The sequence below is a fragment of the Megalobrama amblycephala genome, linkage group LG22 (genome assembly GCF_018812025.1).
Source record: "Megalobrama amblycephala isolate DHTTF-2021 linkage group LG22, ASM1881202v1, whole genome shotgun sequence".
NCBI lineage: Eukaryota > Metazoa > Chordata > Actinopteri > Cypriniformes > Xenocyprididae > Megalobrama > Megalobrama amblycephala.
Window position 1 is genome coordinate 18,532,937 of NC_063065.1, and position 16,936 is coordinate 18,549,872.

The following is a 16,936-nucleotide window of genomic DNA, read 5'->3' on the forward strand; positions in this document are numbered from 1 at the left end:
ATTAAAAAAGAAAATCTGAAATATCACATGGTCCTAAGTATTCAGACCCTTTGCTCAATATTTAGTAGAAGCACTCTTTTGATCTAATATAGCCATGAGTCTTTTTGGGAAAGATGCAACAAGTTTTTCACACCTGGATTTGGGGATCCTCTGCCATTCCTCCTTGCAGATCCTCTCCAGTTCTGTCAGGTTGGATGGTAAATGTTGGTGGACAGCCATTTTTAGGTCTCTCCAGAGATGCTCAATTGGGTTTAAGTCAGGGCTCTGGCTGGGCCATTCAAGAGTTGTTGTGAAGCCACTCCTTCGTTATTTTAGCTGTGTGCTTAGGGTCATTGTCTTGTTGGAAGGTAAACCTTCGGCCCAGTCTGAGGTCCTGAGCACTCTGGAGAAGGTTTTCGTCCAGGATATCCCTGTACTTGGCCGCATTCATCTTTCCCTCGATTGCAACCACTATGCTCTTAGGAACCTTAAGTGCAGAAAAAAAAATTTTTGTAACCATGGCCAGATCTGTGCCTTGCCACAATTCTGTCTCTGAGCTCTTCAGGCAGTTCCTTTTGACCTCATGGTTCTCATTTGCTCTGACATGCACAGTGAGCTGTAAGGTCTTATATAGACAGATGTGTGGCTTTCCTAATCAAGTCCAATCAGTATAATCAAACACAGCTGGACTCAAATGAAGGTGTAGAACCATCTCAAGGATGATCAGAAGAAATGGACAGCACCTGAGTTAAATATATGAGTGTCACAGCAAAGGGTCTGAATACTTAGGACCATGTGATATTTCAGTTTTTCTTTTTTAATAAATCTGCAAAAATGTCAACAATTCTGTGTTCTTCTAATTTTAGCAAATGGCTGCAATATAACAAAGGGTAACAAATTTAAGGGGGTCTGAATACTTTCCGTTCCAACTGTATATTAAATTTATATATATATATAAATGAATTAACTTTTCAGCATTTGACATTTGAGAGCTTTTAACTGTCTTAACCACAAATTATTGGTCAGGAAATTAGCAAAAATGTAAGCAAATGCTCTACTTAAAAAGCCATTGTTGTCTCAGAAAAAAAACATCAAAGACAGAATGAATGTTTTGGCAGAATATGGGAAGTTGTGTGTGGAATGATCAATCACAATGAAACACGAGTTGCATAGTGATGCTCCAGAGTGGTGTAGGCATAACATTATGACCACCTTCCTAATATTGTGTTGGTCTTCCTTTTGCTGCCAAAACAGCCCTGACCCATTGAGGCATGGACTCCACTAGACCCCTGAAGGTGTGCTTTGGTATCTGGCACCAAGATGTTAACAGTAACCTTTTAAGGTTACAGATCCTTTTAAGTCCCATAAGTTGCGAGGTGGGGCCTCCATGGATCAGACTTGTTTGTTCAGCACATCCCACAGATGCTCGATTGGATTGAGATCTAACTAATATTTTATTGTCCTCGCAGCACGTCGGTTATTCAGTGATGCGCTATGATATCGCGGGGCAAATGAATTGCAATATTAATTTAATAATAAAAGTAGCATGATAATAAGAAAATAATTTAATAGTCCTGCATGCCCGACAACTATACGCCATTGTGAAGGGATAAACGGCGTTCGGGCACGGCATCAAATCGATTAAGTGTTTTATCCAAACCCACATGCATGGACCGTTCAATGATCAGTACTGCAATGTCTCCTGTCTCATGCTGTTTCTCATGTGTTTTTAGTCGGCGCAAGCAAGCAACGTTTACTAGACTGTGGACTAGCTTTGACTGTCCACATAGCCGAATTTTTATGACCATGGACGGTGCGCGTTTGCATGCACCAAACGCGTCTTTCCGCGCTCATGGGCAAAGGAGTATCTTTGAAAGGCTCGCACGCTCATGGGGAAAGGAGTATTGTTGAAAGGTTCGCACGCTCATGGGCAAAGGAGTATCTTTGAATGGCTCTCGCTCTCAGGGGGCAAAGGAGTATCTTTGAAAGGCTCACGCGCTCATGGGCAAAGGAGTATCTTTGAATTTCTCGCGTGCTCAGGGGGCAATGGAGTATCTTTGAAAGGCCCGCGCGCTATGGGCAAAGGAGTATCTTTGAATGGTTCGCTCGCTCATGGGCAAAGGAATATCTTTTAATGGCTCGCACGCTCAGGGGGACAAAGGAATATCTTAGAAAGACTTGTGCGCTCAACTGTGTGGGATGGAGGGGAACTATATATATATGGGAACTATATATAGTTCCTATCCTACACAATTATTTAATAAACTATTTAAATAACTATTAAAAAAAAAAACACTTAGAATCTACTTCTTAAAGGTGCCCAAGAATGCTTTTTCACAAGATGTAATATAAGTCTAAGGTGTCTCCTGAATGTGTCTGTGAAGTTTCAGCTCAAAATACCCCATAGATTTTTTTAAATTAATTTTTTTAACTGCCTATTTTGGGGCATCATTAACTATACACTGATTTTGGCAGCGCCGCCCCTTTAAATCGTGTGCTCCCTGCCACACGAGCTCTCGACTATATTACAGTGCATTTACAAAGTTCACACAGCTAATATAACCCTCAAATGGATCTTTACAAGATGTTCGTCATGCATGCTGTATGCATGCTTCGAATTATGTGAGTAAAGTATTTACTTTGATGTTTACGTTTGATTCTGTATGAGTTTGAGGCTATATGCTCTGTGGCTAACGGCTAATGCTACACTGTTGGAGAGATTTATAAAGAATGAAGTTGTGTTTATGAATTATACAGACTGCACATGTTTAAAAATGAAAATAGTGACGGCTCTTGTCTCCGTGAATACAGTAAGAAACGATGGTAACTTTAACCACATTTAACAGTACATTAGCAACATGCTAATGAAACATTTAGAAAGACAATTTACAAATATCACTAAAAATATCATGCTATCATGGATCATGTCAGTTATTAATGCTCCATCTGCAATTTTTCGCTGTTGTTCTTGCTGGCTTACCTTGTCTGTGCACAGATCCAGACGTTAATACTGCCTTTCCTTGTCTAATGCCTTGAACATGGGCTGGCATATATGCAAATATTGGGGTCATACATATTAATGATCCCGACTGTTACGTAACAGTCGGTGTTATGTTGAGATCCGCATGTTTTCCGGAAGTCTTTTAAACAAATGAGATTTATATAAGAAGGAGGAAGCAATGGGGTTTGAAACTCAATGTATGTCTTTTCCATGTACTGAACTCTTGTTATTTAACTATGCCAATATAAATTCAATATTTAATTCTAGGGCACCTTTAACTTGGAGGATCATTCCTCTCAATCAATATCAGAAGTATCAGTATTTCAAGAATTTCAAGATTCTCTCTCTCTCTCTCTCTCTCTCTGTTTTGTGAATTTGATGATGGGCGTGAGTTACAGAGCATGTACATATGTGAAGTGGTGGCCTTATTGTTGGTTTGATTGCTTCTATTCTCATATGTAAGTCGCTTTGGATAAAAACACTTAATAAATGATTAAATGTAAATTTTAATGTAGCAACCACTTTTACACCAGAAGAAAAAAAAAAAAAACATTATACATGATTGTATTATATTTATTTAATAATTAATTGTATTAAATTATTTTAACAATTTTTTTTTTAACAATTTACAATCAACTATACTCTTTAAAAAAAAAATACTGCTATATAGTACTAGAAGTGGTTATTTGGCTCGTAATCATAAGGGAAAGAACTTTAAGTGCTGTATAGCACCAAATATTGGTGCTTCAGTGGTTCTTCAGCGGTTCTTCAGTGGTTCTGTAGGGTGGTTAAGGTGCTATATAGTACCGTACAAAGAACCTGTTAAGCCCCTTTAAAGGTTCTTTATGAGCCAAAGAACCACTGTTGGTGCTGTTTAGCACAATTTTTGTTGAAGAAATAAAATTCGATATGGCACCTCTTATGGGTTCTACACAGCACCAAAAGTGGTTCCCCTATGATTACGAGCCAAGAACCACTTTTAGTGCTATATAGCACTTTTTTTTTTTTTAGAGTCTAACACCTATATCAAACAATTTGCAATAAACTTTATTTTACAACAAATCATTTTTTAGGTTTTTAAATAGCAAATAATGAAAAAAAAAAAAAAAAAAAAATTAGAAACATATTTTGCTAAATTTCGCTATTTTTGCAATTTCAACCTCATCTGTGCCAGTTAGATAATGTCACCTTGATGTCACTGAACCATCATTACTGTTAAGCCCTGGTCTAGCAAATATGGGGATGACACTTTCAGCTGAGTTTGTGTATGTGTATGGGTATCTGAGTCTAAGTTGACCTTGAATTGTGTCTTTGAGCTGTAGGGAATATGACTCATCCATACTCTAAAAATCTGTGTATGAGTTCTTATAAATATAGAGAGAGTAATACAGAAATGTGTTTTGTGCGCTCTATACACTAAAAATGCCTTGCATGGTTACCACATGTTTATTTTTATGATTTACTGCATGTGTTTGGGTGTCACAGAGATCACATATTATACTGTAGTCATAGTGTACTGTAACTGTGCCATTATCAGTTTGTCAGAAGCATACATGCTGTTTCTTGATTTTCAGCTTGTTTTCAGCTGATAGTCTGTGAGTGAGTGAGTGAGTGAGTGAGTACGCTAGTCTTTATCAGTTTGTGTGTACACACAAATGAACTGCCATTTTCTAAATTAAGTCATTTGAGTTTACAGTGTTTCTAAATTGAAAGCTATTTCATTGGCATGCTGCATCTGATCCCTAAGCTATGAGCCAGACTCAGTTTAAATAACTCCGTGAAGGTGGGACTGTACTGACCTCATGAGGTGATATGATTTTTCCCACAATGTATGTAGACTTTTCCTGTATCCAGATCACATTTTCTGCTTTGCTGTGGACACCAGGACCTTCAGCTGTATGAATGTTTTGTGAGATTGGATGACCAGTGGCAATCCAGATATCTAGAAAGCAATTATAATGCTGATTTATACATAAAACAATTTAATAAAAGCTATTTTTTTTATTTACATAATATTTACTCAAAACTTAAAAATAGTAATTACTAATGTTTTTTATTATTTTATTTTTATTTTTATTTTTATTTTTATTTATTTACTAAAAATATTTTATTTACTCAAAATAGCCAATTCTGATGTTGATAATATTTTATTTTATATAAAATATTATAAAAAATTTAGCAGTAGTAGTCGTAGTAGTTGTTGTTGTTGTATTATTTAATTTTACAAGCATCTGTTTCTGGTGTTAAGATATATGATATATGATATATGATATTATATATGATATTATATATGATGATATATTATATATGATATTTTAATTGTATTTATTTATCTATACTTCAAAATCAAAAACAGTTATGTTATTTTTTATTATTTAAATTATTATAAATTATAATAATATAATTCATTATTTTATTTTTTTAATGATGATTTTTACATAATATTTACTGAAATATTATCAGCGTCAGAAGTGGCTGTTTTGGAGTTTTATTTTATTTTTTAATATTTTAATAGATGTAGTAGTAGTAGTAGTAGTAGTAGTAGTAGTAGTAGTAGTAGTAGTAGTAGTAGTAGTAGTAGTAGTTGTTGTTGTTGTTGTTGTTGTTGTTGTTGTTGTTGTATTTTGGACAATATTTACACAAAATAGCTATTTCTGTTTTATTATTCACCATTAGTTTATTATGATTATTTTATTTGGCACAATATTTACTCAAAACTCAACAGCCATTCCTGGTATTTCTAGTGATAATGGCTCTCATTCTGCAATCATGCAGTAAACATGACAATCTATACATGAGCGGTAATGTGTTCTGTGAATGGCTGCGTTCTGTCTGTAGTAGTGATACTGGCTCTGTGTGTTGTGATTACAGACTAGGCAGGATGTGTGGTGGTCTTTTTCTCTATGCTGTTGTCATGGTGATATTGAGCTAGCGCTCTCTCAGGGTCAGCTGAAAAAAGTGAAAAGGTAACCGCCTGGTCAGGTAGAGGCAATGACGTGTATATCCATTTCACGGTAACATCTCTCACTTGTTTCTCAAGCTAACATTTCAGTTTTGACCTCCAACTAGTCTGTGCCACATTGTGTTTAGTCACACAGACCTGGGAGTTTCTGCACAGCATGGATGGGAAGTGTGTATATATTTTTGCATGTGCAAACCTGGTATCAGAGTGTTTTTGAGTATGTGCATGCATATAAGAATACGTACTTTATGCAGCGACACCAGTTTGGAAATTTTATTTTATTTTATTTTATTTTATTTTATTTTATTTTATTTTATTTTATTTTATTTTATTTTATTTTATTTTATTTTATTTTATTTTTATTATATTTTATTTTGTTTGTGTATGTTTGAAGTTAAATGATTCTGTCAGTTCCTTAGCTATAATTTGGGAAAAAAATTGTCTCTAAAAGTCATCTTAATCTAACAAGCATCCTTGAGGATATATATATATATATATATATATATATATATATATATATATATATATATATATATATATATATATATATATATATATAAACAAGTAAACAATCTTTTAAAAAATAATTGTAAATTATAAAGTAAATAATAATATAGTACATTTGAATCTGACTGTTAAACACAGACACACACACACTACATTCCTAGCTTCTCTGTAAAATGTTCATCAGTTTTGTCAATAAATGTCTTTTGTTTTTACATTTACAAGCTTGCAGATACAAAAGGTCATTATACATCCCATAATATTTTTACTCTAAATCACTATAACAGCTTTACTGGATTAAATAGAGCATTAAACATGGACATTTCATGGACAAAAAGAGAAGTCTGAGACATTTAAAGAAGAGGTGAAAGGAGGGCCATTTCACCCAACAGTGATAGTATACTTTTGCGTATTGTAATTTAAATAGTTGCCTATTATTATTCAAAAAGCTATTTGGCAAACACAAGTAAAGATAGGAACTTTACTGAAAAGAGATGTGTGTGTGTACATTGTCTATAGATCATGTCTGTGTAATGTTATGTTCTCTATTGTTTTGTTAGAGGTCAGCGCACATGAAGGCAGTAATGATAATGGCAGTGTTTGTGATGGCAGTGACTCCACGCTCTACAGGCAGAGTGAAGGTAACATGAAAAATCAATATACTTCTGGTCATTACAAATGTGTTTTCAAATTTCAGACCCATAAAGAGACTTTAAATCTGCCAAGTTCTCAAACCCACATCAGTATCAAACCTTTAATCCTAAATCTCAATCCTGTGCTGCAATTATCACATTTTTTTAAATAACTATTTTAATATATTTTAATATATTCTATTATAATATATGTAATTTATTCCTGTAATGGCTAAGCTGAATTCTCAACAGCCCATTTTTGATTTAGTGCTCAAGAAACATTACTTATTATTATCAATGTTGCAAACAGTTGTGCTACTTAATATTTCTGTGGAAATCATGATTCTTTTTTCAGGATTATTTGATTAATAGAAAGTCATCAAAAGATCAGCATTTATTTCAAATAGCAATCTTTTGTAATATTAAAATGTCTTTACTGTCACTTTTGATCAATTTAATGAACCCCTGCTGAATAAAAGTATTAATAATTAATCTATATGGAACCCAAACCCTAATCTGCAACTAAAAAGTTAATCTGGACCTCAAAAGTTGCAATGTTGTTGCTGCCTATGTGTGGATCAGATACCCTTGGATTTCATCAAAAATGTCTTATTTGTGTTCCGAAGACAAACGAAAGTCTTACGGGTTTGGGACCACATGAGGGTGAGCACTTAATGACAGAAATGTCATTTTTTGGTGAACTAGACCTTTAAACATGTCCCCTTTGATAACAAACTTCATAGAAACTCCCCCACAGAAGATTACACACACACATACATATAAACACACACACACACACACACGTCAGGGAATACAGGGAATAAGACCTGTGTTATATTGTTATATTGGCATGAGGAGCAAGGGCTCTTGACTATGAGTGCTGGTCAATCGCTGTAATTACTGCAGCACTTGAATGGTCTATGAATTACTATGAAGCTTAAAACTCGACATACACAAACATACAAATACACACAGAAAACAATCAGCTTTCATCGTGCATTCAGTTTTTTAGACATTAAACAGATAATAAGTTGTAAATAAGGCAGTCATGGCCTAATGGTTAGAGAGTCACCATTAGGCCAACCCGTTGTGGGTTCAATTCTCAATACCGACAGGAAATGACTTGAGCAAGGCATCTAAACCCCAATCGCTCCCTGGGCACCACAACAAAATGGCTGCCCACTGCTCTGCATGTGTGTGTTCACGGTTTTTGCAGTGTGTGTGTGTGTTCACTACTCACTACTCCTAATGTCTGTGCACTAACTGGGTTAAATACAGAAGAAAATTCCCAATAGGGGTTACCATACTTGGCCTTCACATGTCACTTTCACTTTCATTTTAAATGTGTGTATATGTGGATACAGGTCACAGCATGGCAGACACGCTTACTGTCGCTCTACGTGTGGCAGAGGAGGCGATAGAGGAAGCCATCGCTAAAGCAGAGAGCTACAAAGACAGTCTGGTTAGAGACTCCTGTTTATATATCTAACCACCAAATCATCCTTTATCCAGCCATCCAATTATTTACTCACCAATCAGATATTCATGCGTACATTCATCTGTTCTTCTGCACACCCATATAAGAATTCTGTATACAAATTTCACTTTATTTTGTAGTGTTCAAATGTTGTTGACTCGTCCATCTCTCAGTTTTGACCATTACTCATGTTTCCTGAACATCTAATTGCAGTTCTCTCTCATGGCTGCCTTTTTTGTCTCTTATATGACAGGAGAAACAGAATGAGGCTCGCTATTTGCATGACCACAGAGAAGAACTCATAGAGGAACTTGCCACGACAATTGTTCAAAAAGTAAGAGGTGTTCTGTGATTGAGAGAATACATTGTAGTTTATAGTAGTTTTAATTAACTGTAACTGTACACAAAATCACATAATTCTGATAGATATTAAAATCACATAACAAAACATTCAGGTCAAAATAATTTGCCCAAAATAATAATAATAGAAGAACATGTAGTTTACATTATTGCTTAAAAGTTTGGGGTCAGTAAGATTTTTTTCTTTCTTTTGTTTATTCATTTTTTTATTTTTTTATATTTAGAATTGAATTATTCATCAAGATGCACAGTTAAGACATTTAAAATGTGACAAAACATTTCTATTTTCTATTCATTAAAGAATCCTGAAAAATATTTCTAATATTGATAATAAGAAGAAATTATTGAGCACCAAATCAGAATGATTTCTGAAAGATCCTGTGACACTGAAGACTGGAGTAATGATGCTGAAAATTCAGCTTGCCATCACAGGAATAAATTACATTTTAAAATATATTAAAATAGAAAACAGTTATTTTAAATTTATTATAATAATTCAAAATATTACTGTGTAAACTGTGTTTTTGATCAGATAAAACATTTTTCAAAACATTTGAAAATCTTACTAACCCCAAACGTTTGGACGATGTATGTAAACATGATTTATTAAGAATTATTACGAAATAGGAGATTAAGAAAATTCTTTTAGATATTATAGATCATTTTTTAAATAATTTTTTTTTTCATTGCGGTTAGTAAAAAGTTAGTGTACTACGATGATTTTTTCATACTTAGACAATACAACACATACTACCATGAACAGTTCAAATAATATATAATTGTTTTATATCATAAGAATGAGATTTTTCATTATGGTAATGAGAATTGGAGGAAATGTTCTTCATTGTCATGAAAATAATGTAAAACTAAAACTAGATGTAATTTCCTTTTAGTAAAATATAACTTATTTCTTTTGATTTTGTGGTGAAATATGAACTGGTTATGTTCTTGACAGGATGTATTGAGCTTGATACCATAGACCCCTCTGCTTTGTATCCAACACAATTTATTGCCTATAATTTATAACTTCATTCACATTTGAGTTCATACAGCAGTTTTGACTTCACATTCTTTGACATGTCAACTTTGTCCCAATAACTTTGAAAATCCATTCGTAGACCTGCTTTGGCATACTATTTTCACCTCACAATGGTATGGTTTGAGAAGCACTTATCATAATCTTGTGCACTATACCCTATAGTATGGATATGAATTGAATATTGTACAGATGCAAATTGGTATGCAACTTTTATAGTTGTCTGTTTTTCCACTTTTTCCATGTATCTCTCTGTAGATCATTCAGAGGGGGAAACGGTCTGAGATTCAGACTGAGTTTGAGTTTGTTTGGCCTCAGAATCAGAGTAGTGAGCTACCATCCCCTACCTCAACACAATACACACACGACACACAGCATTCACACACCACCTCTCAGCACGGCGCAGTAGCCCAGACCGACATCACTAGCTCCTGTCCGCTGTGGGTAAGAGCATGTTAAAGCTACCTTTACAAGCACCTATCATACAGTGTTTACAGTGCTTATTCCATATTCCTGATCTCACCTGTAACACACACAGTCTCTTCTGCTGCAGAATGCAAAAACAACACAGTGAAATGAAATTAAAAATAATGATAGAATGTTGGAATCAAGGAAAAGCGATGCAAAAAAAAATGCTGAAGGGATAGTTCACCCAAAAATTAAAATTTGATGTTTATCTGCTTACCCCCAGCGCATCCAAGATGTAGGTGTCTTTGTTTCTTCAGTAGAACACAAATGATGATTTTTAACTCCAACCGTTGCTGTCTGTCAGTCAAATAATGCTAGTGGATGGGAACTTCTACAATAAGAGTAAATAAAACTTGCTTAGACAAGTCCAAATTAAACCCTGCAGCTCGTGACGACACATTGATGTCCTATGACAAGAAACAATCGTTTTGTGCGAGAAACCGAACACTATTTATATAATTTTTTACCTCTAATACACCACTATGTCCAACGGCATTCATCACTCGATTCGTTTGGTCTGATCACGCTCTGACAACGGCAGTGATGTCTCGCTCTCATTGAAGTATATACGCGAGACATCACTGCCGCTGTCAGAGCGCGATCAGACCAAACGAATCGAGTGATGAATGCAGTTGGACATAGTGGTGTATTAGAGGTAAAAAAATGATATAAATACTGTTCGGTTTCTTGCACAAACCGATCGTTTCGTGTCTTAAGACATCAATGTGTCGTGACAAGCCGCAGGGTTTAATTTGGATTTGTCTGTCGTGTTTTATTTACTCTTATAGTCCAAGTTCCTGCTGACTTGCATTATACCACTGACAGACGGCAGCGGTTGCAGTTAAAAATCATCATTTGTGTTCTACTGAAGAAACAAAGACACCTACATCTTGGATGCAGATAAACATCAAATTTTAATTTTTTGGGTGAACTATCCCTTTAAAAATGCTTATTCATCAGTAATCACACAGCTTTTTAGTGTTATTCAGTATTGCTGTAGTACAGAAATTTCTAATAGGCAAAAACAGTAAGTCAATAAGCTATAATGCAAGACTCTAGCACCCCCAACTGGTGAAGCTCATTTTATGCAACCTGGTTGGTTTTATAGCCACCCACTATTAAACTTTTCTTTAAACTATAACCAAATGCAAATTGTGCATAAAAGCAAAACAGTTTCACTTTGTGCAGAAAACTTTCAGACATTTGTACATTGTAACATAACAAATATTACTATTCTTATACAGGTAATTACTATTTTTGAGTAACTAAGTATGTACATTACTGTAAACTAATTAACTGCTTACACACATATTTGACTGAAGTGTTTCTAATTGCAAGACGAAAGGAACAATTTAATTGGCAGATATATATCTGACAATTAAACTATTATTTTTATCTTGCATTATAGATGTATCTTGCAATGTATTTATTTTGTTATACTTTTGATCTATTTAATGCATCCTTGTTGAATAAAAGTATTTATTTTTAAAGTCCCCCTGTGCTGAAAATCAAGTTTTTAATGTTGTTTAAATGTCTGTGTGTTTAAAAAATACCTTGTAACCAATCACGTCAACGTGCCAGCGGGCTTTAGCATATCATTAACTATGACTGCTCTGAAGCAAGGGAGTCACAAAAGAAGCCAGGTTATCCTGGTATATTTTACTGTTGATATAAAAAAAAAAAAAACGGGTTGTCAAGCAAAAGGCTAATCATATTAATTACTGTTATGTGTCTGACGTTGTAAAAAGCGATACCATTGTGCAGCGTTTACCTCAGTAAGTTGACCAAGTGGATCTCTGAGCTCATGTGAGTGACTGGAGGCGGGCCTAATTAGCATATTCATAGATCCGCATATACTAAATGAAGCAAGGGTGTAGAGTTACATTCAAGCTATTTAAGGCATGAAGAAGTTTTTTCACAGGAAAAAAAATGCTTAAATATGTCATTTTTGGCTATAAAAGATGAGTTTTTAAGGGATACAATTATTGACTACAGGGGGACTTTAAGGGGAAAAAAAAGATATATAATATATTGGTTCACACTTGCAGTATCCATCATTTCAAATGACAATTGTTATGTTTAGAAGTCAAGATCAGCATTCTCTTTGACAAGTGACGATTCTCCAGAGAAGGACCCTGAGGTGGGAATGGCCCCAGGGGTCCCGGAGAGTGCAGAGGTAGAGACAGACATCCAAGACTACACTTCACTCAGGAGGGAGTCCAGAGCCTCATCACTTCCTGGTTGGAAGAGTGTTGACCGCCTGGACAACACTAGTAAGAATATATACAAAGACACACACTGTTCATCATTGGTCTAGTGCAATGGTTCTCAAACCTGTCCTGGGGACCCCCCACCACTGCACATTTTGCATGTCTTGCTCATCTAACACACCCAATTCAACTCTTGCAGTCTCTACTAATTAGCTGATGACTTGAATCAGGTGTGTTAGATGAGGGTGACATGCAAAATGTGCAGTGGTGGGGGGTCCCCAGGACAGGTTTGAGAACCACTGGTCTAGTGCACCAGAACAAAGCTTCAGACATCTACTGTACACAATTGAATTGTTGATTCATTGCAAGATTTAAAGATATATTTCATACAAAAAAGAAAATAATGTCATCATTTACTCACCCTGATCATGTTGTTCCAAATCTGACTTTCTTTATTCTTTGGAACGCAAAGATGTTTTGAAGAATTTTTCAAATGTTTTCCATACAATGAAAGTCAGTAGGGTCCAAAAACACCAAAATTGGACCCCAATGACTTTTGTTGTTTGGACAAAAAAGACATTTAGCATTCTTTTGTGTTCCACAGAGTAAAGAAAGTCATTTAGGTTTAGAATGACATGAGGGTGAGTAAAGTAAAGAATTTTCCTCCTCCTTTTAAGACTCTTTAAAGTTGTATGCATTTTGACTGGGTGCGAAATAGGTATACAAAGGTGAAGTGTTTAATTCTGTGTCGAGTGTCAAACAAACCATTACTGCAAAAATAATTTCATGTCTGGTTGGTATAGAAAAAAATTACAGATCCACAAGAAAATTACCTTTTTATTATTTTGACGTTTTCTCATTTTCTGTTTGTGTATGTGGTGCACACACACATCCTCTATATTTGTCTGTCCAGGTGTTTGTGTCTCTCTCCACAGGTGCATCTTCAGTCCTGCAGTCCCCTGATGGTAACTGGATCGCCCTGCAGAGCTCCCAGCATTCCCGGCCCAGTCTGCTGACCAAGCGCAAGAGCCTTGTTTTCAGCGTGCTGGAGAAAGAATCAGGCGTTGTGTCTGCGTATGACGAAATGGGCTCTGATTCAGACCCCGAGGACCAGGGGGGATGGGGGGCTGCCCTGTTACAGTTTCGCAGACGTCTCTCCGATGAAACGTATTACACAGACTCTCAACATGACCCAGAATGGACGTACACCCAACACCCACCCATCACCTCACCCTCCTCGGGTCAGTACACCAACACTGAGACCCTCAACTCAGACTCGGAGACGTCTCCTGCCCCATCCACTCGAGCGAGCAGACCAGCCCACGGTACACCCCAGAGGAAAAAAGGGCTGCCTGAAGCACACCCGTATCCTCCCTACAGACATCATGCAAGCAGTGTAGCTTCACCTCTACTGAGGCCAGAAGTTCTTGATGTGAACTTTAACCCCCGTCTGGGAGGGGACAGTAGTGATGGGGAGGAGCGGAGCGAGCAGGTCAAAAGGTCAAGGAGGCGCAGAAAGAGCAAACGTGAGACATCAGACCACAGCCGGGCAAATAATGCACTGTACAGCTCTGCCACAGTGGTAAGAGAAATGACTGTCTTTTGGTTTATTACTATTGATAAAAATCATCATGAGACTATTTATAGTGGTGTGTTTTCAACTATGGTATGATAAAGATTTAACATCTTGCTACTATTAAATGTCAAAGCTAAAAGCACAAATAAGCATAAAAATACATAGATTTTTCTGGTGTGCAGAAACTAACTAGCAATGGATACCTCGATTTAATCAAATTTTCACCAAAAAGTGAATTGTGTGACACCCTAGCCATGAAACTGGACTCATATCTGTTTTGGTCCACATTAGTTGTGCTATGGTCTGACATTCCTGCCAGAATTTTTTTTTTTTTGTAATCCCCCTCACTTGATTATAATATCATTGTAATTTACGTAACATTGATTATTATCAACGTAAATATGATGATTATTATTATTATTATTATTATATACAACAATATATTAATGCTATCATTTTAATATATTATCAACTCCAATATTATAATACAGTGGTAATTTTTTCAGCCTTTTGGTGTTTTTTCAAGGCATTACTGTTAAATTCTTGAGCTTTCCTTGTAGTCAAAAACTTTGAATACTCTTCTCTTTCCATCTGAGAAATGCTGTCAAATCTGATAAAAAAATTAAGTGAAAATTATTTTACTTTATTTTATTTTTGGAAAGGCTGTATTGCAATTTTTTTATCTGAATAATGGATTAAATATTTTTCTTTTTTCTTTTATTCTCTTTTTCAGAGAAAGCATTTAATCATTCTTAAAACAAGATTTACCTGAGAAGCAAATTTACATAAGATATTACGTTTTGTTGTTGTTGTTGTTGTTGTTGTTGTTGCTGTTGTTGTTTTGCTTTGACAAATTGACAGACTGTTTTTTCCTTGCTATAAGTATATATTATATACATAAATTTAATACATTTAATTCCAGTTATATTCTCCAAAAACAACAAAAAATACTTCTTTTGTAGTATTTGACTGAAAAGTGAAGGTATGTTACTCGTTGTTTTTCATGATTTTAGATACTAAATTAGAGTTGCAGCAACATAGACAAAGTATAAAATTAAAAAAAAAAAGGAAGAAAATTTTTTTTTTTTGGAAATGTTGTGAATTTGAATGTGGTTTATATTTGACTCCAGTAGGTGGCACTGCAGGGCAGGGTTGTGCTTTTATTGGCATAAATGGTGTGAACATCCTTCAACCCTTTTATCTCAGTAATAAAGTCTTTATTTTATATTCTTATTTTTTTCTCTCTCTTTCATAATTTTTATCTCTCTGTCTGCTTCTCAACTCTCTCTCTCTCTAATACACCTCAGGAGAACAGTGCCGTCCTCCTCAATGCCATGATGATACGCCGGCAACAGAGCCAGGAGAACCCAGTTCCTCTGATTTACCAGACTCCAGACACTGTGACCCCTCCTGACCTTTTGACCTCTGACGCCATGACCCCTGAACCTGATTATCAGAACACAGTGGCTCAGAACTCTAGTGCCGCCAGCCCGCTAATGCGAAGCCAATCAGGAGCCATCAAACCAGGGTTCGACCTTCAGAGCCCTTTGCTCAGGGGCTCTTCAGTAAATGAAACCCTGGAACAGGAACAGAGATCCAAACTCGGTGAGCTGGTTGGCCAAGTCAGTGAGAGGGATGTAATGTCATCTAATTTTGAGCCAATCAGGGAAGTGGGCGACAAGCAAGAGGACATGGTACGGGAGAAAGAAAATGAGAAACTGAGACCGAAGGAAAGGCGAGAGAGCAAACGAGACAAGAGGGATGGGAAATTGAGGGAAATTGAGAAGCCGAATGAAAGACAAACGGTTAGAGAGATGGACATAAGTGATGCAGTGAGACAGATAAATAAAGAGAGAGAAGTGAAGAGAGAGAGGGAGCGACAGAAAGAAATCGAAAGACAAGTAGAAAGAGAACGAGAAAGACAAAGAGAGCTGGAGAAACAAATTGAGAGGGACAGAGAAAGACAACGAGAGATTGAGGTGCAGGTTGTGAGGAAACAGGAAAGAAAGAGAGAAATGGAGAAACAACTGAAACAAGAGCAAGAGAGACAATCAGAGATCAAGCAAGAGATAGAAAGGAAGAGGAAAAGCATAGGCATGGAAAAAGACAAATTAGAGCCTAAAGTGAGTGTGAACTCCAAAGAAGAAGATAAACAGGAAGTGGCCTGTGAAACTGAGGGAGCATCAGGTAGAGTAATGAAGCAAAATAACAGTTTAGAAGAAGACAACAATGAAACAGAGAAGGAAAACATGAAGAGAATACCACCACAGAGATGCAAATCAGAAACAGGGTCAGAAAAACAAGAACAGCTTGAGACAAAGACAACAAGGTCTTCAACTACATCTCCAGACAGCATCCCCTGTGGTCTGGAGGAGCCACTGTCTCCATCAGAGGTAAGCACTGGTTCCAGCCTAAAAGTTCCTCTCCTACATACTTCAGCCAGGCTTTGTTTTAAACCATAGTGAGCTGCCTAACTGGACTCAAAAATCTCAAACACAGTTATTTAGTTAGACTTATTAACAGTTTAGCCAACTTTAACCACCTTGATCAGCATGATTCTCTTCAAATTGTTGCTCCACCATGGCAGTAGCTGACGTTCGTTGGTAAAGAAGATTTTTATATGGGGATGTTTGAATGCAAAAGGAGTGGGGGAGTTGTGCTTAATCAATGGTGTCATGAATTTACACACCATTGTGCTGTAATACACTCTATACATTCACCCAGGGTAAAA

The 16,936-nt window shown here is 36.0% G+C and overlaps 1 protein-coding gene across 4 annotated transcripts in view; it reads left to right on the forward strand.

The window, feature by feature from the left end:
- myripb (myosin VIIA and Rab interacting protein b) overlaps positions 1-16,936 on the forward strand; it is a 55,485-nt gene that overhangs the window by 17,633 nt on the left and 20,916 nt on the right. For all 4 annotated transcript variants that reach the window (XM_048174680.1, XM_048174679.1, XM_048174681.1 and 1 more), the window contains exons 3-9: positions 7,007-7,087; positions 8,443-8,540; positions 8,809-8,889; positions 10,210-10,395; positions 12,503-12,692; positions 13,565-14,211; positions 15,513-16,598. In XM_048174680.1, coding sequence (XP_048030637.1) covers positions 8,451-8,540; positions 8,809-8,889; positions 10,210-10,395; positions 12,503-12,692; positions 13,565-14,211; positions 15,513-16,598 — 2,280 coding nt within the window. In that variant the 5' untranslated portion in view covers positions 7,007-7,087; positions 8,443-8,450. The remainder of the gene's footprint in view (positions 1-7,006; positions 7,088-8,442; positions 8,541-8,808; positions 8,890-10,209; positions 10,396-12,502; positions 12,693-13,564; positions 14,212-15,512; positions 16,599-16,936) is intronic.